Source organism: Bos mutus, chromosome 25 (genome assembly GCF_027580195.1).
Source record: "Bos mutus isolate GX-2022 chromosome 25, NWIPB_WYAK_1.1, whole genome shotgun sequence".
Classification (NCBI taxonomy): Eukaryota; Metazoa; Chordata; class Mammalia; order Artiodactyla; family Bovidae; genus Bos; species Bos mutus.
In genome coordinates, this window is record NC_091641.1 from 16,943,402 (window position 1) to 16,966,832 (window position 23,431).

Sequence of the window (23,431 nt, forward strand, 5' to 3'; positions counted from 1 at the left end):
TGACTAAGGCTTTACTATTTGTAAAATTTGGCCGAGGGAGTATTCCCTGTGGTTTGAATTTTAAAACTGCCACTTTTTTTTTTTCTCTTGGTTTCAAGTCTTGCCTGATTGACCTAATTAATGAGGCTCAATCTCAGATCCTTATGACCTATACTTTATATTTCTGGTTTGTAGAGATTTGCAAGAGAAAGACATCCCCCCAAGAGCAGGTCTGTCACCTAAATGATTCTGAAAGATTGATTTGTCTGACTTTATGTTATCAGTGAGACAATAAGTAAACTAAAGTTTATGAGTTCTGTGTTCTAAAACTTAGAATTTATCATGCCTCTAAAGGTTTGTATAAGGTGTTCAGCAAATATCTTCTGAGTTTACAAGTTAAACCCAGAGCAAAATCACCGTTTTTATTTTTATTAGCCCTTGAATATTAATTTCCATTTTGACTTATTTGTATGGCTCAGGTAACCCTATTGGTTTCCTTTAACGGTTGAGTTAATATTTCCTGAGAGGTACATTTCTTGATATATACCTGGTCTTACAATACAACACGGGGGACACATTCCCCAATGAAACACGTCTGCCCCACAATATAATTAAGCAAAAGAGATGTAAGCATCTTAAATAAAGCCCAGTTAAATATACCAATTTTATACACTTTCATCTCAATTCTGTCTACTTTGATACCTTTTAACTTTGGTCTTCATTAGGATCTAATCAATAAGCTTTGATCTTACAGGAGGAGTTTCAGAAGTTTTTCTTTCCTTCTTTTATTTCCTGTCCATTTTATCAGTTTATATAAAGGGCTCTGGGATCCCCAGAGTAGGGTTGAGCCAAGGAACTCAGGCCCTTTGGCCCAAATAGTTGCTGGTTGGCTATCTCAGTGTAAATTTTTTTGTTCCCTTTATATGTAAAAGGGAAGGTTGCTTAGTCGTGTCCAGCTCTTTGCGACCCCATAGACTATATAGTCCGTGGAATTTTCCAGGCCAGAATACTGGAGTGGGTAGCCGTTCCTTTCTCCAGGGGATCTTCCCAACCCAGGGATCGAACCCAGGTCTCCCACATTGCAGGCAGATTCTTTACCAGCTAAGCCACAAGAGAAGCCCTCCCTTTATATAATTTATATTTATTTGTTGTTGTTGTTTAGTCACTAAGTTGTGTCCGACTCGTGCAACCTCATGGACTGTAGCCCACCAGGCTCCTCTGTCCATGGGATTTCCCAGGCAATAATACTGGAGTGGGTTCCCATTTCCTTCTGCAGGGGATCTTCCCAACCCAGGGATCGAACCTGCGTCTCCTGCATTGGCGGGCAGATTCTTTACCACTGAGCCACCAGGGAAGCCCAAATTTATATTTATACTTATATAATTTTGTACATATTTAAACTGTACATTAATGGTACATAAACTGTAAATGGTAAATAGAATGACTTATTTAACTTTTAATGTTGAGGACCAGTTAGGACATCCTTTTTTGTTGCATTTAACCTTAGGAAGTGTAATATCAAAACCCGGTGTTTTAATCACATAAATGTCCATCTTGTTTAACCCATTTTTAATAACCATCTAAAGATGTCTTTATTCATTTGACTTAAGTCCTGTTTTAAAAAATTTCTACCTTCTTGGAAAAAGTATCTTTCCTCATAAATTTATTTCCTGTTAACCATGATTATTCTAATCTTTTTCTTAGCATCTGTAAGACCCATTGAGGGATAGCACAGACCACAAATAAAACTTCCCAAACCAGTTTTTCTCTGTTTTAAATTAAAGAAATTCTTCAGTATGATCAAAAGATGTAAGCATTTTAAACAATCATTTCCTGAAAGTTTTAGCCACAGAGTGCAGTCTGTACACTGCTGCTAGTTAGGTGACCTTGGCCGTGTGACTGAACCACTCAGACCGCCCCCCCTACCCCAGTCTTCCCACTGTAAAGGACAGGAGTTGTTCTCTTGAGACTGAAGACCAAGGTTCCGTAGTTTGATATGTTGTCATATAAACCTTGACATCTTTTAAAAAATAGGCAGTCATTACTAATAGGTCTAAAAAAATGAAGTGTTTGTGTTTCTCACAGGAGGAGCAAATACGACATCCTCATGGAGAAGCTTTCAACTCTACTGAGCGCACGGAATAACCGGACTGAGACCCTGGGAAAGCTGAGGGAGGAACTGGTGAGCTGCCGGCTGCCCTCGTGCGGGCCTGAATGCGTCCGTGCCCCAGTGGGCATCTTTGTCAAATGAAGGCTCCGTGCATTGCAGTCAAGAGCTCTGTTACGGGCTTGACCACCCCCAGCCCCTCGTGAAACAAGCAGAGTTTTCCTTTGGTTTATACAGAATGAAAAAGGGCTCAGTCTTTCATTTAAACCCCTCCTGCTCTTGGGTGGCCTTGGTTTTCCCCTGGGGTTTGTGCCAAGTCCAGCTATAAAAGTTCCCGTGGAGCGGTGAATCTGGGCATTAAGATTTACTTTCATAATCAGTTCATTTCATAATCAGGCTTATAATTTTCTTCCCACTGGTATTGTAACCATGTAACTCAGATTGGGACTTGAAGCTCAGCTTCTTGATATCTCCTTGTAGAAGGAATTCAGAGAGAGACAAAGTGATAGGTAAGAAGTGGATTCACTTAGGAGCACACTCCACAGATAGAGTGTGGGCCATCCCCAAAGGCAGAGCAGCCCAAAAATGTGGTGTGGTTGGTTTTTATGGGCTGGGTAGTTTCATAGGCTAATGAGGGGGAGGATTATCCCAACTATTTCAGGGGAAGGGATGGGGATTTCCAGGAATTGGGTCACCACCCGCTTTTTGGCCTCTGCTGTTAGCCCCAGAACCGTCATAGCGCCTGTGGGGGTGTTGTTTAGCTTGCTGATGTGTGATGATGGGCACATGCTGAGGCTCGAGGTCTAGTGGAAGCCCACTCGTCCACCATCTTGGACTTAATTTGGTTTAATCAGTTTGTGTCATGTCCCTGAGCTGTGTCATTCTTTTAAAGTTTGTGCCCTGCCCCCTTCCCTCCTGTTTCAGGTTTTGTTTTTTTTAAAGATTTGATTGTTTGTGTGTTTCCTCTGTTTCTTGGCCAAGCTGGATCTCAGTTTCAGCTTGAGGGACCTTTAGTTGTGGCTTGCAAATTCTTAGCTGCACCACATTGAATCTAGTTCCTGACCAGGGCCCCCTGCATCGGGAGCTCAGCCTTAGTGGCTGGACCACCAGGGAAGTCCCCTGTTTCCAGTTTTATACCGAAATAGCAGGGTGACTGTACTGAGAAGAGGTGAGACGACACAGGGAATAAAGCAGTTATGGGTGGACCTGCTTCATCTCTGGGCCCAGGAACCGAGGCGGTGATGAAGAGAGGGTGAGGGGAGAAAGCACTGGGGTTGGGGGGCTACTGCTTCCCGTCTGAAGTGAGCGCTCTTTGGTAGAAGTTCGGAAAGAGCCGACACTGAAAATGGGAAGAAAATAAGATTGCCCTGCAGGTGAAACGGTAGGACCTAAAGTCAAGGTTTGCGGGGTCATAGTAATTAGTCCCCAGAAGAGCCTGCAGTCTGATGACAGCCTCCAGGAAGATCCTAGCTCCTCACCTGTGCTGCCCTGGGGAGGCCCTGCTCCCTGATCTCACTGTGCAGAGAGAAGGGAGACCTGTCTCCTCTACGGCTCAATTCATCACATGCCCGTCTATTTGAAACAGAAGTTATGGGGCTTCCCTGATGGTCCAGTGGTTAGGACACCGTGCTTTTACTTCCAAGGGCCTGGGTTCAATCCCTGCTTGGGGAACTAACATCCTATAAGCCACAGGATGAAGCCAAAAAATAAAAAGGCAGAGATTATGAATCGAGCTCGTGGGTCAGATCTGGCCTGCACATTGTTAAGAAGAACTTTGGCGTAGTAGTAGGGTCTTATAAGAAATGAGATTTTGCATCAAAATCTTAAGTTATCAGCTTCTCTTGAAATATCAGAGGCTCTGGCCAGCCTGGGCCTGTGGTCTCTCGTGACAGCAGTTACATGGAGCTGGCTGTTCGCTGGCCAGTGCCCATCCTGCCGGCCCCTCTACTCCCATCCCAGGTCCCTTACACCTCCTGTCAGCTCTCAGGCACCTGGGCAGTGCCTTTTGTCTCTCTGTGAGCACTGCTGCTGAGGAGGAGGAAGTATTTCTCAGTATCTGAGTATCTGTCAAAAGTGGGGAATAAAAGGTAGACTGACAAGGCCTCTTCCTGAGAGACCCTAGTCAAGAATAAGGAGACTCCTACACGTTCAGTGAAGAAATACCTGCCCCACTGTATTCTTTCTGTTGTCTGTCCAGCCCATATGGACACTGGAGATTGATATCCTCTGCCCTTCGGAGTTACTCGAGGGTAGAGAGAGGGGGTGGGTCCAGTCTCAGGTCAGCACTGGGGAAGAGCTAAGTGACAGAATTTGACTGATAAAGGACATTGTTTATTCATTTATTTATTCATTCATTCAACAGATACTCTAATTTTTTAAAAAAACTTATTTATTTTTGGCCGTGCTGGGTCTTTGTGCTTTCTTTTCTCTAGTTATGGCAAGCAGGGGCTCCTCTCTAGTTGCTTCTCTTGTTTCAGCCAGCAGGCTCTAGCGGGTGGGCTCAGTCATTAGGGCTCAGGGGCTTAGTCGCTCCACAGCATATGGGATCTTCGCAGATCAGGGATCAAACCTGTATCGGCAGGCGGATTCTTTACCACTGACGCACCAGGGAAACCCGCAACAGATACTTCAGTGAGTGTCCACTCGGAGTCAGAACTGTGTTCCGCAGCACAGTGACAGAAATTAACCAGGGTGACAGTCTCAGGCTGTCGCGGAGCCGTCTAATGGGAGAGACTGACATGACGACACGCTCAGGCCAGACTGCTCCTTGGAAGGATGCGTCTGAGCTCCGTGAAAGGAGAGCTGGGAGAAGCTTTGTAGAGTGAGTTCCAGCTGCGCTGGGCTTTGTAGATGAGATGAGCCCCGAGGACACATGGGGAGACCGGCTGGAGCAAAGGCTTGGGGCAGTGGGAGGTGCTGGGGGTTTCCGAGGTTGGCAGTGACCCAGGGGCAGCCAGGCAGCAGGGTGCCCCTCAGGAGTAGTAAGAGAGGCGGCAGGAAAGGAAAGTTGGGGCCAGATAAGGAAGGTCTCAAGTGCCAGGCTGAGGAGTTGGGTTTCAGCCTTAAGCCTGAGGAATTGCTGGTGGCAGTTTCTAAGTAGAGATGACGTAGAAGTATGTGCGCGCTCAGTCGTGTCTGACTCTTTGGGATTCCATGGACTGGCGCCAACCAGGCTCCTCTGTCCATGGGATTTTCCAAGCAAGAATACTAGAATGGGTTGCCATTTCCTACTCCAGGGAATCTTCCTGACCCAGGGATCGAACCCAGGTCTCCTGCATTGCAGGTGGATTCTTCACCTTCTGAGCCACCAAGAAGTCCAGAAGAAGAATGTTTAGGAAATAAGCTGGTGGGCAGAGGGGAGGTTGGAGGCCGGGTGTGGAGGTGGGTGTTGGGGCCTCAGAATAGGGGGGTGACTTGGTGAGGGACTGAAGCTAGGGTGTGAGTGTTGGGGGAGGGGGACAAAGGAGAAGGAATCTGTTGTCTGTCTTGAGTGACAGCCCCTCCCTAGGGTGGACCAGAGCTTGAGGGTAGGCACCTGCTGGCAGGGACCCTGTGTGCCGACCACCCACCATGAGGACGGCCCTACACATGTGAACGCTCAGCCCGTGTTTGTTGAATGAGTATATGACTGAGGTAGACAGTTCAGAAAGAGGAGCGAGTTTGCTCAAGGACGAGGCATACAATAGTTGTAGTTGTTATTTTTTTTTTTTTTTTTTTGCCTCACTGTGGGGCTTGTAGGATCTTAGTTCTCTGACCTGGGATCAAACCCTCACCCCCTGCCTACATTGGAAGCATGGAGTCTTAGCCATTGGATCACGGGAGAAGTCTCATGACAAATTTGATTGTAGGATTTATAGAGTATGGAGATCTTTGGGACTTTGATTTGGTAATAATGTCTGTACAGTAGCTGGAAATAGGGGTAGAGAAGGCTGAGCAGGATTTAGTAAATAATTAGCCTCCAGACGAGGTGGATGCTTTGAATGTGGATGCTGTCTTTCAGGGGAGTGGGAGGGAGGCTAACCTCTCTCCTTAGCTGGGCAGATTGTGCAAGTCCTCCGTGGAAGCCCCCTGTAAGGGAAGGACTCCACCACCCTCCATCCTGTGGGCAGGTCATGGGAGTCCTCCTTGGCAGCTCTCCTGTAGGGTGGTCCAGGGCTCAGGGCTATATGTAGAGTGCTGGGGTTTGATGGATGGGTGTCTTCAAGGACTTTCCATGGTGCTGGGGGCACAGCTAGATTTACGATAGGTGCCATTTACGTGCCAGGGGGCTGAATGTGTCTGTGAGTTGTCTATATTTCTTTGATGACCATATGTTCTGCTGCCGAGCAGCCAGGCTCATCTGAGAGGTGATCATGTGTACGCGGCCGCAGCAACCCTGGGCCACGCGCTCTCTCTCTCCCCCCCAGAGTGTAGAAGGGAGGCTGGGAGACGCCACATACGCGGCCGCAGCAACCCTGGGCCACGCGCTCTCTCTCTCTCCCCGTGGGCCACGCGCTCTCTCTCTCCCCCACAGTGTAGAAGGGAGCCTGGGAGACGCCACAGACCACTCCTGGCAGCGCCTCCTTTGGATCAGGTGATCGCCTCCCTCGCTGGTCTAGAGGTGGCGGAATGAAACGGCCCCTAGTGGCCTGGAGGGTGGTATGAAGTATTTGAGGGCGTTCCCTGGTGGCCTGGAGGTTAGGAGTCAGCGCTTTCACTGCTGTGGCCCGTGTTCCGTTCCTGGCCAGGGGAACCTGAATTCCTGGAAGCCGTGTGGTGCAGCCAAAAACAACAAAAAATTTTTCTTGACATCAGTACGGATTCAAGAAATCTTCCACTTTCCTCTTAGCTATCCTGAGAGAAAAGCAGCACAAAAAGGGTGATAAACAGGACTGCCCTTCAGCCTCACCGTGTAAGGGGTCCGATGGCTGGGGAAGGCTGGGGCGTCCGGGCCAGGTGTGCGTGTCTTGAAGGAGCAGCTGGTCCTCACCTCCCGCCGGCTACTGTTGTGATGAACCACAAGCTAGGACTTGTTGCCACATCCTGTTTTCTGAGAGAAGCCAGAATCTGTTGTGGGTTTTTTTTCCTTTTTTTTTTTTTAGCATGATATCTCTCACTTTTCAATGTTGGCAAGTAACTTTCTTTCTTCAAAAAAAGAAAAAAACGCATGTAGATGGAAACACATGGCCTGCACTGGTGGCGGCTGTTTGGTAACCCTGACAGCTTTAGGAATAGATATGGTTATTTTGGTTTTTCCACTGGACCGCAAGGGAAGTCCCTAAAGGTTTTTTCTTTTCTTTAACCTAAAAGTTTTTTAATTTAATTTTTTTTCCCTCTTTCACTGCCTGTGAGAGTTGTGTGTGTGTCTGTATATATCTATTAATAATTTAATAGTAGGGACTTCCCTGGTGGTCCAGTGTTAAGACTCCACACTTCCACTGCAGGGGCCGAGGATCTGATCCCTGGTCAGGGAACTAAGATCCTGCTACATGGCATGGCCCCCCACCCCCAGAAATTAATAGTACACTTACTTGGTTAAAAAACCAAAACACTTATGAAAAAGTATACGGGAAATCGTCTAGTGCTGCCCCCAACTGCCTCATTCTCACCCCTTTCAGGTGTATCCTTTCAGGATCTTTTCAGGCAAATCTCTTTCCCCCTTTCATCATCAAAAAGTAGCATGGTCTCTATGCTGCTCCAGACTCATTTTGTTCCCGGGACAAGGTGGCTGGGCGGTATTTCCTCATTAGTGCCCCCAGTGTTTCCTCATTCAAGATCATCAGTTAACTTGGTCCCCGCTTGTTCATTTACACGGGCCTCTGGTAGTTTCACACGGCGTGCTCGAACCTAACCGCCGCATTTACATGTTGCAGGGACTATGCGAGAGGACATTCAAGCGCCTGTACCAGTACATGCTGAACGCGGGGCTGGCCAAGGTGGTGCCTCTTCCCTTAAAAGAGATCCACCCTGAACGTGGACCTTGCAAGACCAAGAAAGGTAAAGGCAGGCTCAGCCGTTCACTGGGCTGCTCGGCCGGCTTTCACTTCTCGCCTCTAAGCACCAGCCTGTCTTCTTACCACATTCTGCCCTGCAGTGGGATGACATCACGTTATTTATTCAATTCTTTATTGCTCAGTGCCTGTCTTAGGACCTTCTATATATAAAGCACTCAGGAAATGTTTGCTGAATGAAACCTGTGCTCATTCTCAGCAAACATGTCTATATGGATGTCCCTCCAACATCTCCCATTCCTGGTGTTCAGAAACCAAATTCCTCTTTTTCTTCTTATCTAAACCCTCTTATTCATTCTTCAGCCAGTATTTTTAGAGTACCTGATCTGTGTTGCATGATCGCATTTTCTAGCCCTGCAAGGTCGGTGTTATTATCACCATTTTAAAGGTAAGAAAAGTTAAGTTTAAGAGATGATGAGTAACATACATGAGGTTAAGCAATCAGAAAGTGGCACAGGTGAGATTTGAACCTTACAAGAAAGTTAAACTAAGGACAGTGGACTATGGAACTTTAAAAACCTTTAGTCCTTTGCTTTTTCTCTGTTCTTGATTTTTATCCCATGCTCCCTCTGGATTAATGAAAATCATTTAAAAAGCTGAGGGTCATAGCTGTCAGTAAAAGATGACAGAAGGAATAGATGTGTTTATCTGTACTCTTCCCAGCTCCTCCCTAGCAATCATAGGAATGTGACAGCAAGGAGATTGTCAGCTTTTTTGTGCTCGGAGGCAGATGGATAAATGATAACTGGCCAAGCAGACTGGAAAGCTGAATGCCTGTGCGGGACAGTAGCCAAAAATGGAAACCTCAAACCTGAGATAAACCAGGGCCCTCTGAAAGCCCCAGTTTGGATGGAGCTAAGTCTGTCTGAAGAACCATTGCACCCCCCAGGTCCCCTCCCCTAGTTGGTATAGAAGGTAGCAAGCCGGTTCCCACAAAGACAGAGGTCTGGACTTTGTGGCTTAACAGTGCTTCCTCATTAGCACCTCCAGTGAATCCTCATTCCTTGGACATACCTCCAGAGAGGATGCACTGGGGACTTCCTGGTGGTCCAGTGGTTAAGCGTCCACCGGCCAGCCCAGGTGACACATTGGGAAGATCCCACATGCTGAGGAGCAACTAAGCCCGTGTGCCACAGCTGTTAAGCCCCTGAACCCTAGTGCCTGTGCGCCTCACAAGAGAGGTCGCCACAGCGAGAAGCCTGTGCACCACAACAAAGAGGAGCTCCTGCTTGCCGCAGCTAGAGAAAGCCCACAGGAAGCACTGAAGACCCATTGCAGCCATAAGTAAACACGTTTTTTAAAAGAGAGAAGATGCACTGGAGGCTTTCGAGACTCAGACATGAGATGCAGCTGGAGACAGGGTACAAAGCTGATAACAGGCGATGTGTAATCTCCATACACTGTGAGGTAGGAGTTCTCCCTGCATTCCCCCGTGGCTCCTAGAACACTGGCAGCCAAGCTTACACAGTCCTCGAGGCCAGCAGCTGGAGGATTCTTTTCTGTAGAAACTGACCAGTCCAAGAGAAAAAGTTCTCTAGATCCTGAAATTTAGGGGTTTCCTAGTACAGTAGCCAGCTTGTGCCTGCTCACCCTTCATGGAAGTCCACACACTGGCATTCTCTCCCCAGGCTGCAAAACACAGGTGTTTTAAAATATTTTAATGCAGCATTTTAATGTTTCACCAAGCAGCTGAGAACACTTAACATGAATGTAAGAGACACCAATTAACCTAGGAAATAGAAGCAAAATGAGGAGTAGAGAAAAACAAAGGGGGAAGAGAAGATACTGCATCCAAGAAACCAGAGCAAGAGGCTATGAATAAAGGAGGGACATGCAGAAAATAAAAAGGAGTTCTTAGAAGTAAATAGGACTACTGCAGTACGGGAGACCTGGGTTCGATCCCTGGTCAGGAAGATCCCCTGAGGAGGGTATGGCAACCCACTCCAGTATTCTTGCTTTGACAGTCCCCATGAAGAGAGGAGCATGATGGGCTACAGTCAGTGGGGTTGCAAAGAGCTGGACACGACTGAGTGACTAAGCAGAGCACATTGCAATGCAAGATTTAGTGGAAGGAAAGATAGTGAGAGAAAGTCGAGAAAATCTCCCCAGGAAGAATAGGAACTCAAAAGGGATAGAAATAGGAGAGTTCAGTTGAAAATATGAAGCTGAGCCTCTAAGATCCAACCTCCACACAGTCGGGGCTTGAGTTGGGGGCGGAGGAAGGGAGTGTGTTCAGGAGAGTAGAAAGGAGGAGATGACAGTCAGGAAATGACAGACATGGAATTTTCCCCAGATCTGAAGGAGTCAAGTTCTAGATCAAAAGACTGAGCAGATGTCTAGCATGATGAACATGAAGAAACCCACACCAAGATCTGACAGACTGGGACTTCAGAAGCCTGGGGCTGAAGAGCCTCCAGAGAGGAGATATCCAACTTCCCCAGTAGTAACAGAAGCTGGAGACCTTGCTGCAGCATCAGCCACTTTCTGAAAGGGATGGACTTTCACTTTGGACATCTTTATTCACCATTACCATCAACGAGGTGTGAGAACATTTTCATACAAGTGGATTGGAAACAATTCATCTCTCATCTTCCAAGTTCCCTTTTTGGAAGCTACAGGAGGATGTACGCCATCAAATGACAGACCAAACCAGGAGACAGGAAAGCATTGGGTCCAGAAAGAGCCAGGACAAGGGGAGCCCTGGGGAGATGATGAAGGGAAATCATTATGACCGACACTAGGAGGGCAGGAGTCCATACAAAGCATGAGGTGCCGAGTGCCTGTGGACGTGTGTCGGGAAAGTTGTGTGCTGGCAGTGATTCTGAGTGAGTATTAGTGATCTGTACAGAGAAAACCAAGCAAATGGGAAAAAAAGATACAAACACCAGTTAAAACTAAAAGGTGTATAGTTTTAAAACTTAGAGCATAGCAAGTAACCTAAGGAGACTGCTAACAGCTCTGGAGAATGTGTGCTAAATGAGGAACAGACCAGAGCTCTGCCTGCAGGAGGAGGTGGTGTGCCTTTTGAGTGACTGAACTGCCAGTCTGAGGGAGCTGTGTCTCTTCCTCTACTTCCTTTTTCAGTTACTGGAATCACTGCCCACCCTGTCTGACTTTCTTGTGTCTGAAAGTCTTGTGAAGGAGATGGTAACACACTGATATGACCACACAACAGGTGTATAAAAACCAGGAGCCCCTGGAGATAGGGAAGCCCCCCTCGAGCAGACTTCAACTTATAAGTGTCTTTGGTGCTGAGTAGATGTGTGACTGGTTGAATGACTGGAATTCCTCAAGGGAAGGAGTGGGGAGCATCAGCCTTTGGTAGACAGGGAAGCAGGAGGTTCCCCTGGCTGCTGAGCAGGCAAGAAAAGGCTCTGGGAACTGAGAGGTGTGCTAGGGATTTCCACCTAGCATTTGACTTGGAAATAGGATTATCTGAATGCTGAAAATAGCGTGACCTGTGGCTCTAATAAGCCTTTTTATTTCTGACCTATTGAAAGAAAGTCACTTTGGTAGCTCAAATGGTAAAGAGTCTGCCTGCAGTGCGGGAGACCTGGGTTCAATCCCTGGGTTGGGAAGATCCCCTGGAGTGGGCATGGCAACCCACTGTAGTATTCTTGCCTGGAGAAGTCCATGGACAGAGGAACCTGTTGGGCTACAGACCACGGGTTCACAAAGAGTCAGACACAGCTGAGTGACTAACACACACGTTCAAAGAAAGGCATTAAATATAAGCAGATAAATCTAAGAAAAAAATAGCTTTAAATATATATGTGAATACATACATATATATATATATATATGTTTATTTTGCTGGATTTCTCCATGGTTTGAGGTCCCTGTGTTACAGGAAAGAGAATGGGGTGTGACAGGATGGTTATATCCCAGATCACATCCACGTCCCTGGGACAGTCACCAATACGCGTTCTTGGCTTCACCATGGGAAAGGATTCAAGCATGAGCCATAATAAAGTGAAAAAAGGTTTATTCAGGGAGGAATCACTCCACAGACAGAGTGTGGGCCCTCTTGGAAGGCAAGAGAAGCACCAGGGTGTGGGTTGGTCAGTTTTTATAGGGGCGAGTGGTTACATAGGCTAATGAATGGGTGGAGTGTTCTGCTCTTTGGGGGAAGAAGCGGGGATTTCCAGGATTTGCGCCACGGCCCCCTTTTCGACCTTTGTGGTCGTGGCTCCTCTGGGTGTGTCATTCGGTGTGCTGATACATTACACTGAGGCGGAAGGTCTAGTGGAAGACGGCCTTGCACCTGGTTGATTCTAATCATTTTATGTCACGTCTATGGGCCGTGTCATTCTCTTAGAAGTTGCACCTGCCCCCTTCATGGTCTCACCTAGAGATTCAAACTTGCCCCTTGAAACTAACAAATACCTGAGTGGACTTTGATGTAAGACAGCCTGGGTTGGAATTCTCTTCCTGTCACTTCCTAGTGGAATTTCCTTTGAGTTTTGACCGCTCTCTGCCTCAGTTTCCTCATCAGGATTATCTGGAGTAATACTAGAGCTTCTTTCCAGAGTGTTGTGGGACTTACAGGAGACAGTGTACCCCGAGCAAGGCCTTTAGGCCACCTCTGGCAATGTATTTTGTTGGCGTCATGGAGTTTCTTTTAACTGTAGTTGTTGGCATTTAAAAATCAGAAATTTGACCTACAAAGTCAGACTTTCCACTCCTCTCTAAAAGTAAAACCAGGCGACATTGAACTGTATTTCTTTACTAGCAGTTAGCGAGGCAGAGAGGCGCCACCCCCTGTCGAGAGGACTCAGCTTCCCCATTTACCAAGCGCGCCCTGTTTGCTGCTATGTAACCCACAGCGGCTTCAGTCTGGTATGTCATCTGCCTGAAGCTTCAAGGTGTGTTCACGTCCCAAGATGAGTGACCCCTCATTTCCCGAGGCCCAACGCCAGGAGGAAGGGTGAGCACGACTCACAGCGCCGACTGGGTACTAAGGATGGCAGTGGCAAGGTTAAGAGGGCAAATACCTAAGCTGAGGAGATGACAGCATTTTCAGATTGTCATGCACACACTCAGTGAGCCCATTCTGGCCAGTCAGGAGGCTCATCTCATGCCCATGTGTGATGCCAGTACCTTGGCTCTCTGTACACTGATGCTGAACGGAAATAGGGGGAAACAGAGTTGTGGAGAAGAAAAGTGGCTTTATTTCTTTGTCAGGCAAAGAAGAACACAGTAGGCTGGCTTCTCAAGAACCGTACCCGCTTCCCTGGGGAACAGGGAGAGCTCTTGTGGGCGAGGCTTGTGGTCGGGGGTTGGTGATATGGATCAAGGCAGTGAAGAACTTGCATTCTTCTGAGGGACTGATGCTGAGGTAAGTGGCACAATGGTAAAGAATCCGCCTGCCAACGCAGGGGACACAAGAGCTGCAGGTTCAGTCACTGGATCAGGAGGATCCCCTGGAGAAGGAAATGGCACACCACTCCAGTATTCTCACCTGGAAACTTCCATGGGCAGAGGAGCCTGGCGGGTGACAGTGCATGAGGTTGCAGAGTTGGACATGACTGAGCACACAGGTAGGGGTCTTCATCAGCACCCTTCAGGTCCAGCAGGTCTGGGTCTCCATGCTTGTGGGCAGCCTGCCATCCTGTTAAGCACTCCCACCTGCAGGGGGTTTGAAGACATTGTTGTGTGTATCTGTAGATGAAGAAACAGAACCTCGCCCCAAGGCTGCTCTTAACTCTTTGTTTCTCCCTGGTCTTTGTTTCATCCCCTGCTTGGATAAGCCCGTTGGAACTCAAGGAATGTCTTGGAGGCTGAATGAAGGATGTTTCCTGTAATCAGAGAAATGGGGGACACAGAAAGGCTTTGTGTCCAGGAGCCCCGCAGGGCCCTGCTTGGTATCTTGTTACCACCTCTCAGCTGTGCGAGTTCATGGATAGACTTCCCCTCCCTTCTCCTGTTATTTATCTGTGTGACTTTTTTCCCAACTAAGTCATGAGCTCCTTGAGGGTGGTGGCTCCACCCCTCACATAATTTCTGTCCTTAATGCCTGTGCTGTGCTTGGTCGCTCAGTCGTGTCTTGACTCTTGCCCGCCAGGCTCCTCTGTCTGTGGGGATTCTCCAGGCAAGAATACTGGAGTGGGTTGCCATGCCCTCCTCCAGGGGATCTTCTTAACCCAGGGATCAAACCCAGGTCTCCCACATTGCAGGCAGATTCTTTACTGTCTGGGCCACCAGAGAAGCCAATGCCTGTGCATTGTCTGCTGGGAACAGGGTAGAAAGTGAAAATGTTAGTCCTGTAGTTCTGGCTGACTCTTTGCAACTCCATGGACCCTAACCTGCCAGACTCCTCTGTCCATAAAATTCTCCAGACAAGAATACTGGAGTGGGTAGTCGTTTTCCTCTCCAGGGGATCTTCCCAACTTAGGGATCGAACTCAGGTCTCCTGCATTGCAGGCAGATTCTTTACCATCTGAGCCACCAGGGAAGCAGAGCAGGTACTAAGTAAATGTTTAGGGAATTTAATTTAGGTGTCCCTTCAGTGACTTTCCTAATGCAAGAGATAAGGGATAACTGCACAGTTTTCATCTTTTCCTGGCTTGAAGTATGTCCTCCCAGTTTGCAAAATTAACATAAAATCTTTCCTCCCAGCTGTTATGGAATAAGCAAGACTTAAATAATAAATAAAGATGATGTATTGCTTCATGTAAATTTACAGGTGTGCCTGGATATATACGAGTTGTTTCTAAAAGCCCATAAACAAAGAGTTCGGATTTCGGCATATTTCAAATGCATTACAGAAAGCCGCTGTGACCTGTTTTGCAAAAGCAAGAAAACCTCGGTAATGGAAACATTCACCCTGAACTGATCTGTTTTGCAAATTTGGATTATTCTCTCCAAGTGTTTAGCAGTCATTCTGTGTTTATTAAATTGTGCCGAGAACAGAAGGGAGGAGAAATAGAAGTTAACTTTGTAATCCTCGGAAAAGGGTCACAGTCGGAAGCAGTTAACAGAAGTTGGGTTCCCTGGGGCTGAATGACTGAGGCAGGCATTTAGCGGGTTTCCAGGTTCTGTGGCAAGGTGAGTCCAACTATGAAGAAGTGTTTTAGCATCTTTAGCTTCCTGTTTATGATGTGGGCTCTTCCCTAAGCTGTCACCCAACAACTCTTCAAAAACAGAAAAACAAGTTCAACATGATTGCAGAACAGGATCGATATACAAAAATCAGCTGTATTTCTATACCCTTGTAATGAACAATCCGAAAGTGAAATATCAGAAAGCAATTCTGTTTGCAGTAGCATCAAAAAGAATAAGACAGGAATAATTAAAACAAATGCAAAACACATACTTGACAACTATAAAAGATGGTTGACAAAAATCTAAGACGTAAGTAAATGGGAAAATATCCCCTATTCCTATGTCAGAAGACTTAACCTTGTTAAGATGCCCCTATTTCCCAAACTGATCTTCAGATTCCACACAATTCCTATCAGAATACCAGCTGATGTCTTTGTAGAAACAGATGTGTGTGTGCATGCTCAGTTGCTCAGTCGTGTGCAACTCTTTGCATCCCTATCGACTATAGCCCGCCAGGCTCCTCTGTCCATGGGATTCTCCAGGCAAGAATACTGGAGTGGGTTGCCATGCCTTCCTGCAGGGGTTCTTTGGGACCCAGGGGTCAAACCTGCATCTCCTGCATAGGCAGGTGGGTTCTTTACCACCCTCCCCACCTGGGAAGTGTCACCTAGAAACTGGTAAGCTAATTCTAAAATTCATCTGGAATTAAAGGATACCCAGAAAGCTAAAACAATCCTGGAAAAGAAGAATCAAGTAGGAGGTATCACACATTCTGATTTCAAAACTTACCACAGAGCAGCAGTAATCCAGACAGCGTGGTACTTATTGACACAAAGATAGACCTAGAGATTGATGGGATAGAACTGAGAGTGAGAAATAAACCCACATGTGGAAGTCCATGGCCGTCCAGTGGTTAATACTCCATGCTTCCACTGCAGGGAGCACAGGTTTGATCCCTGATAGGGAATCTAAGATCCCGCATGTCATGCAGCGCAGCCAGAAAAATAAACACACTTCTGTGGTCAACTGACTTTCAGCCAGAGTGCCAAGACCACTCAGTAGAGGAAGAAGCCAATCACCAAAGACCATTACTGTGTGATTCCTTTTAGGGGAGAATCCAGAATAGGGAATCTAGAAGTAGGTAATGAGTGCTAAAGGCTGCAGTGGGGGCGCAGAGGGGTGGTAGCTAAAGCATGGGATGAAAATGTTCTAGAGTTGACTCGTGACGGGTGCATATACCTGTGAAATACACTAAAAAAATTGACTTGAACCTGTTTGCTGGACATGAATAGAAACACAAAGAACAGACCTTTGGACACAGCAGGGGCAGGAGAAGGTGGGACAAATTGAGAGAGTAGCATTGAAATATATATATTACCATATGTAGAATTGGAGAAGGAAATGGCAACCCACTCCAGTATTCTTGCCTAGACAATCCTGTGGACAGAGGAGCCTGGTGGGCTGCTGTACACAGGGTCGCACAGAGTCGGACATGGCTGAAGCAACTTAGCATGCACGCGTGCATATGTAAAATAGACAGCTAGTGGGAAGCTGCTGTGTAACTCGGGGAGCTCAACCTGGCGCTCTGTGACAGCCCAGAGGGGTGGGATGGGGTGTGGGGTGGGAGGAAGGCCCAGGAGGGCGGGGACATGTATACCAGGGACTGATTCGTGTTGATGTACATCGGAAACCAGCAGGACATTGTAAAGCAATCATCCTCCAATTAAAAGTAAATAAATTTTTAAAAGCCCCTCTACAAAAAAAAAAACATTGACTTGCATAGTTTGAACGGGTGTATTGTGTGGCATATGAATTACGTCTCAAGAAAGCTGTTAAAATAACAATAAAAATAAAAACCGCATCCAACAAACACTTGACAATGAATAGCAAACTAAATTCTGGTCATTAAAATGGCAAAAGAGGACATTTTAAAAGTTACAGTAGGATTAAAGTATACCAGCTAAGAAAAAAGAGAAATGAGCCGTACCAAGAAGGATTAAAATGCAGTAAAATAAATGTAAAGCTTTTAAAGAGCTTTGGAACCAGAAAACTGGAATTAAAAAGAATGGAGATCAGAAACAGAGGGGATAGAAGGCGAGCATAAACATGAAAAGAATAGAAAATTGTCAGGAAAATTTAAAGCCTAGACAGTGAATCGTACTAGAGGGAAAAACAGTTTAGTTAAAAATAGTGATTTCTTTAAGTTAAAAGTGACAAGATTGATTAAAGGGCACTAGCTAAACTATGAAGAGTATTTACATCATTAATAATTAAGACAAAAGAAACAGACCTTCTAATATGGCCAAAAAAAAAAAAAAAAAACTATTAGACAGGACTTAAAAGAGTAGAGAAAGGCATAGAATCCTGTGACTTAAATTCTGGGCCTTGGGTGACTTCACCCAGGGGTGGAGGCAGTTCTCCCGAGGGGGCGCCCGTAGGGGGAACCAGTCTTTTTCTCCATCTCCTCTGTCCCCCCAGGAGGGAACAGGGGTCAAACCTGCTGGCCTCTCCACTGACCCCCGTGAGCAGAAAGATGGACCTGCCTGGGCCATGCAGTGGAAGGAGCAGGCTGGCGGCAGGTGAGGGGCTGGGGCAGGATCCCGGAGAATCAGACGGGGACAGACAGCAGTAGACTTGGCACGGAGGTCACTGTGGTCCTTGCAGAACTTTCCACGGTGTGGCCCACTGATGACTTTGAGGTTTGGGGGATGAGACGGGAAGGCTCCCCGTGCTTGGGAGAGCCCCGAGGCCAGTGCTGGGGCTTGTGAGCACGGGGGCTGGCCTGCAGGTGAGCAGCCTCGCCACGGAGGGGCCCAAGGGGGCCGAGAAGTGACTGAGTGGCTTCGCCGCGCGGTGAGGTTTCATTCTTGAACTGTGCCCGGTTCGGAGCCCTCAGAAAAGGCCCACTGTGGCCTTCCTGCTCAACACCTTGGTTTTTACCCAGGCCTTTCCGTCTGTCAGTCATGTTCAAAGAGCTTTGGGGACCTAAGCCATCCATCCAGAGGCTGAGGAGGCGGTCCTCGCACCAGGCAGAGTGATGCCTGAACCTCTGGCCTGAGGCCGTTTGTGCAGGTTCCCAAGCCGGTGTGAGCGCCCCGTGTGCTGTTGTCAGGACCCCACAGCGACCCAGAGAGACCTTCGACTCTGATGACTTGTCTCAGAACGTGACAAAGGTGGGGGAAAGGGCTGGGGGAGAGCCTGCACTTTGTTAGCTGTTTCGTGGTCAGTTGTGGGGTGGGGGTGGAAGACCCATGGAGAGAATGTGCCTGGCTCGGAGCCAAGTGTCAGTTCTTTGACTCTGATTCTTTTATCGCCCCATCTTCTCAGTGCTGCTCATTCTCCTCATTTCACTGATAAGAAACTGAAGCACAGATTGCCTGCCTGGGGTCATAGAGCTGGGTTGTGCTGGGGCGGGGAGTGGGGTGGAGTGGGCGGGGACCACAGCCGTGCGGCCTCTTGAGCCCTTAGCCATCAGGTCCCTCTGCCCGCCTCCCCCTCCCTGAGAGGAAGTGGAAGGGGGCGAGGGAGGGGCTGAGCCGCAGGTGAAGCCTCTATGAGCTTCTGTGAGTCTCCTCTATGGCGGGAGACTCATCCCTCAGGCCTTCTTCCCTCCAGGCCGCCCTCCACATCCGGGGTAACCAGGATGCCTGCGGTGTGAAAAAGTGAAAGTGTTAGTTGCTTAGTCTTCTCTGCCTCTTTGTGATCCCATGGACTGTAGCCCACTAGGCTCCTCTGTGCATGGAATTCTCCAGGCAAGAATACTGGAGAGGGTAGCCATGCCCTCCTCCAGGGGATCTTCCCGAAGAGTGAAACATAAATCTCTCCTTGGCTTAGCAACCTTTGGAATCTCATCATTCTCACCCTCATTCCCGCCTCCCCCCACCTCAGCCCCTTCCCGAACAGTCCTCTCCCACCTCCACGCCTTTGCTGGTGCCCCTCCTCCTGCCTGGAAAGCCTGCCCTGTTCTGCAAAGATCATTCTTCTGTATCCTTTACTATCCCACCCACGTGGCCCCTCCTCTCTCTCTCCCCCTGTGTAGCCCCGTCCTGCGCCTTATCTCGTCTGCCGGCTCTGTGTGTTATGGAAGCAGAGCCCTGAGCACTTCGTAGCCAGTTCCTCTGTAGCCATCCAGCCAGATAGCGTGCCCTGAGCACTTACGCGCATTCTCCCCCTTAGTCCTCAGCCGAGGGTAGTGTAGACACGCTGTAGAATTATTCTGTCTCGTAGACGAGGAGCCTGAGGCCCAGAGAGGTTCACTGCTGGTCCGCAGTAGAGCCAGAGTACACACCCAGGCCTGTGAGAAGCCGCAACACCCTGTGCTGGGCTCCTTGGCCTCTTTGTCTCTCAGACATGCCCTTTGCAGGGCCAGGAACCCTGTCTCAGCCCTCTTTATATGTTGTGGGCCCATTACAGAATAAATGCTGTGAAATCAAATTGAAAGGCCCCAGGCAGCCTCCTGACATTTTCCGCCCGAGTGACATGGTCTGACACTTGGCCCCTGAGCTGTGCTTTTCAGAGGTTGTGATGAGTATTGATGAGACAGTTGCAAGCACTACTCACTGAGCACTCTGTGAGGAAGATACTGTCTTGTCCCCATTTCAAAGCTGAGCAGCCTGAGGCCCAGGGCTTTGTGCTGATCCAGCCTGTAAGTGCCAGAGGCAGGTTCTGACCCGACACACTGACTCCAGAGCACATGCTTCTCACCCTGGGTTGTGGGCTGCAGCCCCTCCTCTGTCCTACTGGGTGCTGCCCCCAATTCTGTCCTTCCATCTCTGGTCAGGCTTCTCTGCTGGGCTTCCCTGGTGGCTCAGATGGTAAAGAATCTGCCTGTAATGCAGGAGACCTGAGTTCGATCCCTGGGTTGGGAAGATCCCCTGGAGAAGGGAATGGCAACCCACTCCAGTATTCTTGCCTGGAGAATTCCATGGACAGAGGAGCCTGGTGGGCTACACAGCCCATGAGGTCACAGAGAGTCAGACACAAGTGAGCAACTAATACTTTCCCTCTGCCGGTACCCAGGGCATGCCCCTCTCCTCAGGATGTCCCATGGGCTTGCTGTGATTTCAGTTTCCCAGGCTGTCTGAATGACTCCCCATCGCTGACCAGCCCAGCTCCATTCAGGGAGGGAGGTTGGTGGGGCGATGGGGGTAGCACTCTGAATTTATATAACATCTGCCCGACTTACCAGGAGGACGTCGCTTTGTCTGTGACCCTGTAAGAGGAAGTCTGTCCTGGGCTCCTGTTGGCTTTTGGTCCTCACCGAGTTGATCACAGTCAAGGATACTGCTCTGCTAAGGGGCCGGATGAGAATGTGAGACACATAGCTACTGGTTCCACGCCATAGCCACTCTGGGTTTTCCTTTCCAAGGAACAGTGCTTTCTGATAGAAATGTGAAATTTGCACCCCTCCAGGTGGCCAGGCGTGTAAGGAAGGCCACTTGCTGGGTCCAGGGCCCCTTAGATCCCTCAAGCCCTCTGAGCTTCAGTTTCCTTTTTTCCTTCAGACGGTGACAATAACTTGCAGAAGCCAGGAGACAATTAAGTAAAATAGTCTCCGAAAGGACCTAGCGCAGTGCCCAGCTCATCCGGGGTGCTCAGTAAAGATTCTGTCCTTCCCTTCTTTCTTTCTGGGTCTTCAGAATGTGTAAATTAAGGCTCTTTTCCTTCTAAGTTGGTGCCCATCCTGAGTCATTGACAGGCGTGTGTGCAAGTGCTGACTTTCATACACACCACAAAAGTTTTTGTGTGTCTGAAATGCCTAGAACTCTGTGTATTTGAAAGCGTATGCAGTGAGCTGGCCAATTCTCTTGCCTTTTGTTCCTGGAAAGAATGCCCTGCACCCAGGGGTCAGGGGTTATCATCAACAGGCTCGTGCCTCCAGGGTGGTTGCAGGAAATCTCCCTGGCGGCTCACATGGAATGAGAGGCCACGTTCATCAGCATAGACATGCTGACCAGTCTCACTCTGGTCCCTGCGGCTTTGCCGTTAGCTGACTTGTGCTCTAGAACAGTCTCCCTAAAAAATGGCAAGCAGGAGCTGAAGGGATTTTAATAATCAAAATCAAGATTCTCTGAGTCATGAAAAACTCTAGAACCTCAGGAAATGGGTTAATTTATGTAACACTCAGCACACAGCGCCTGGCCCATGGCAAGAGCCGGGCATTAGTGTTAAGTGATGGCTCCGTGCCAGCTCCATGCCAAGTTGACATCGTGCCAACGTACAGACATTATCTCAGGTCAAGCTAACACCAGTGTGTGAGGCAGAGAGCATGGTCACCTCATTTTACTAAGTGGGGAGCAGACAGCTACAGCAGATCGCCTGCCCAGAGTTGCAGAGCTGAGGTTGAAACCACGTGTGCCCGACCCAGGAGTGCATTCATCCCCCCACCTCCCTCTGAGCATCATTTATTCCTGGCTGTCAGCAGAGGAGGCAGCTGTGCTGGCGGGAGAAGGCTCTGGGGGCCGATGCCCGTGAGCCCAGTTACCGCCTTGGCATGAGGAGCAGAAGGCTGACGGTGGAGAGCGTTGTCTTTCGGTGCCTCAGAGTCCACAAGTGTACTTGCAGCTTCTCTTCTTCCACTTCCACTTACTCTGAGGGCTGTTCTGTGTAGCTTTTCTTGGCTAATTAAGCCCTTAAGGAAGTTATAAAAGTGTGGAAGAAGTAAAGCTGGGCTCTTGCCTGAGAACATGTCCAACTGCCTGCCCTAGGCGCTGCATCAAGCCCCCTCTCATGTGGGCGACTCTGGCTCCCAGTCACACGGGTATCTTTGAATTAGGGGCCGTATGTGGTCAGAGGTTTAGGGCCTGGGCTCCGAGGCTGAAGTGCCCGATAAATCCCATTTCCTCACCTCCTGAGGGCGGGGATTTGGGCCAGTGCCTTAGCTCCTCGTGTTCTCAAGTGTGAAATGGGAATGGTAGCCCATCTCCTAAGGCCATGATGAGGACTAGCCCACAGGAGGGCTTAGACTAGCCTCAGGGACTGGCAGGTGTCTGAGGAGTGGCTTGTCATTTAGTGTCTCAGTCGTGCCCGACTCCTTGTGACCTCCTGGACTGTAGCCACCAGGCTCCTCTGTCCACGGGGTTTACCAGGCAAGAATACCCGAGTGGGTTGTCATTTCCTTTTCCAGGGGATCTTCCTGATCCAGGGATCAAACCTGTGTCTCCTTCATTGGCAGGGAGATTCTTTACTGCCCAGCCACCAGGGAAGCCGTGGTAGTGTGGGTATTGGCTTAAAAGGGAGAAGATGTGTTTCATCCTTGCAGCGATACCGTGCACGCATGCCTGCTTTGTTCCAGACATTATTCTGGAGTGGGGTGGTAGGTGGTGGGGTGGACCGATGGGAGAAAACAGGCACGTTTCCTGTAGTCATTGGGGCTTGTCTGAAGCAGAGGCTGCTGTTTATTTAATAGGCTGTAACATGGCATCTCATTATTCCTTTCATTTGCATTTCCTTGTTTTCTAGTTATATATATTTTTTAAAAAGCAACTTTGTGGAGTCAGTTTTCAGGACTCGTGTTCCCAGCTGTGTGGTTTTCCATGTTCGGAACTTGGCGCCACGTGTGGCCTTTCCTCGAGGGCTCTGGCTCTGCCAAAGCCGCGCCGGTGTGTCACTGTGGAACCGCATGTCTGTGTCCCCAGGGACCGACATCATGGTGCGCTGCCTCCGACTGCTGAAGGAGTTCAAGCGGAAGGTGGACGATGACGACGACGACGAGGACGTCATCTCCAAGGGCGTGCCCCCGGTGGACATCGTGTTCGAGCGGGACATGCTCACGCAGACCTACGAGCTCAGTAGGTCCCGTTCTCACGCCTGCTTTGGGTCCCGAGCTTTGGGTTGAGACGTGTTTCGGTCTCACGTCAAATGAGGGCCCTGCTGTGGGGCATGTCTTCCATCAGGGAGCAAAGTCGTTTCCCTCGACTTTGGGGTCAGATTTGAGTCTGAAGCCTTGCTCCGCCCCTTGTCTGCCGGCTGTAGACTTTAGCAAGGTCTCTGAGCCTCAGTTCCTTCACCTGTAAAATGGGGCCATTATCCCCCCTGGCACATCGGACGGCTGGATGCGTAGGATTAAAACATCTGGTGTACACAGGGACCACGGAAATGATTAGCTATTACTATTGCTATTCAAAGATTTGAGAGTCACCTTCCAGCTTCTAAAATTGGCCTGGGATCACTCATTGCGTGCTGGGGATTATAGTGATGAAGGTGGGGAACAACCACGTCTCCACCCCTCCCCTCCTTCCCCTGACCCTCCTAACATCTGTGTAAGGCAGCTGTGACCCAGTCCCGTAGGTGCTGTGGCCGCAGGTCCCCT

The 23,431-nt window shown here is 48.7% G+C and overlaps 1 protein-coding gene across 1 annotated transcript in view; it reads left to right on the forward strand.

The window, feature by feature from the left end:
- Positions 1 to 23,431, forward strand: part of GTF3C1 (general transcription factor IIIC subunit 1) — a 79,692-nt gene that overhangs the window by 10,539 nt on the left and 45,722 nt on the right. The window contains exons 5-7 of the mRNA XM_070362912.1: positions 2,065 to 2,161; positions 7,939 to 8,062; positions 22,758 to 22,910. Of these exons, the coding sequence (XP_070219013.1) occupies positions 2,065 to 2,161; positions 7,939 to 8,062; positions 22,758 to 22,910 (374 nt within the window). The remainder of the gene's footprint in view (positions 1 to 2,064; positions 2,162 to 7,938; positions 8,063 to 22,757; positions 22,911 to 23,431) is intronic.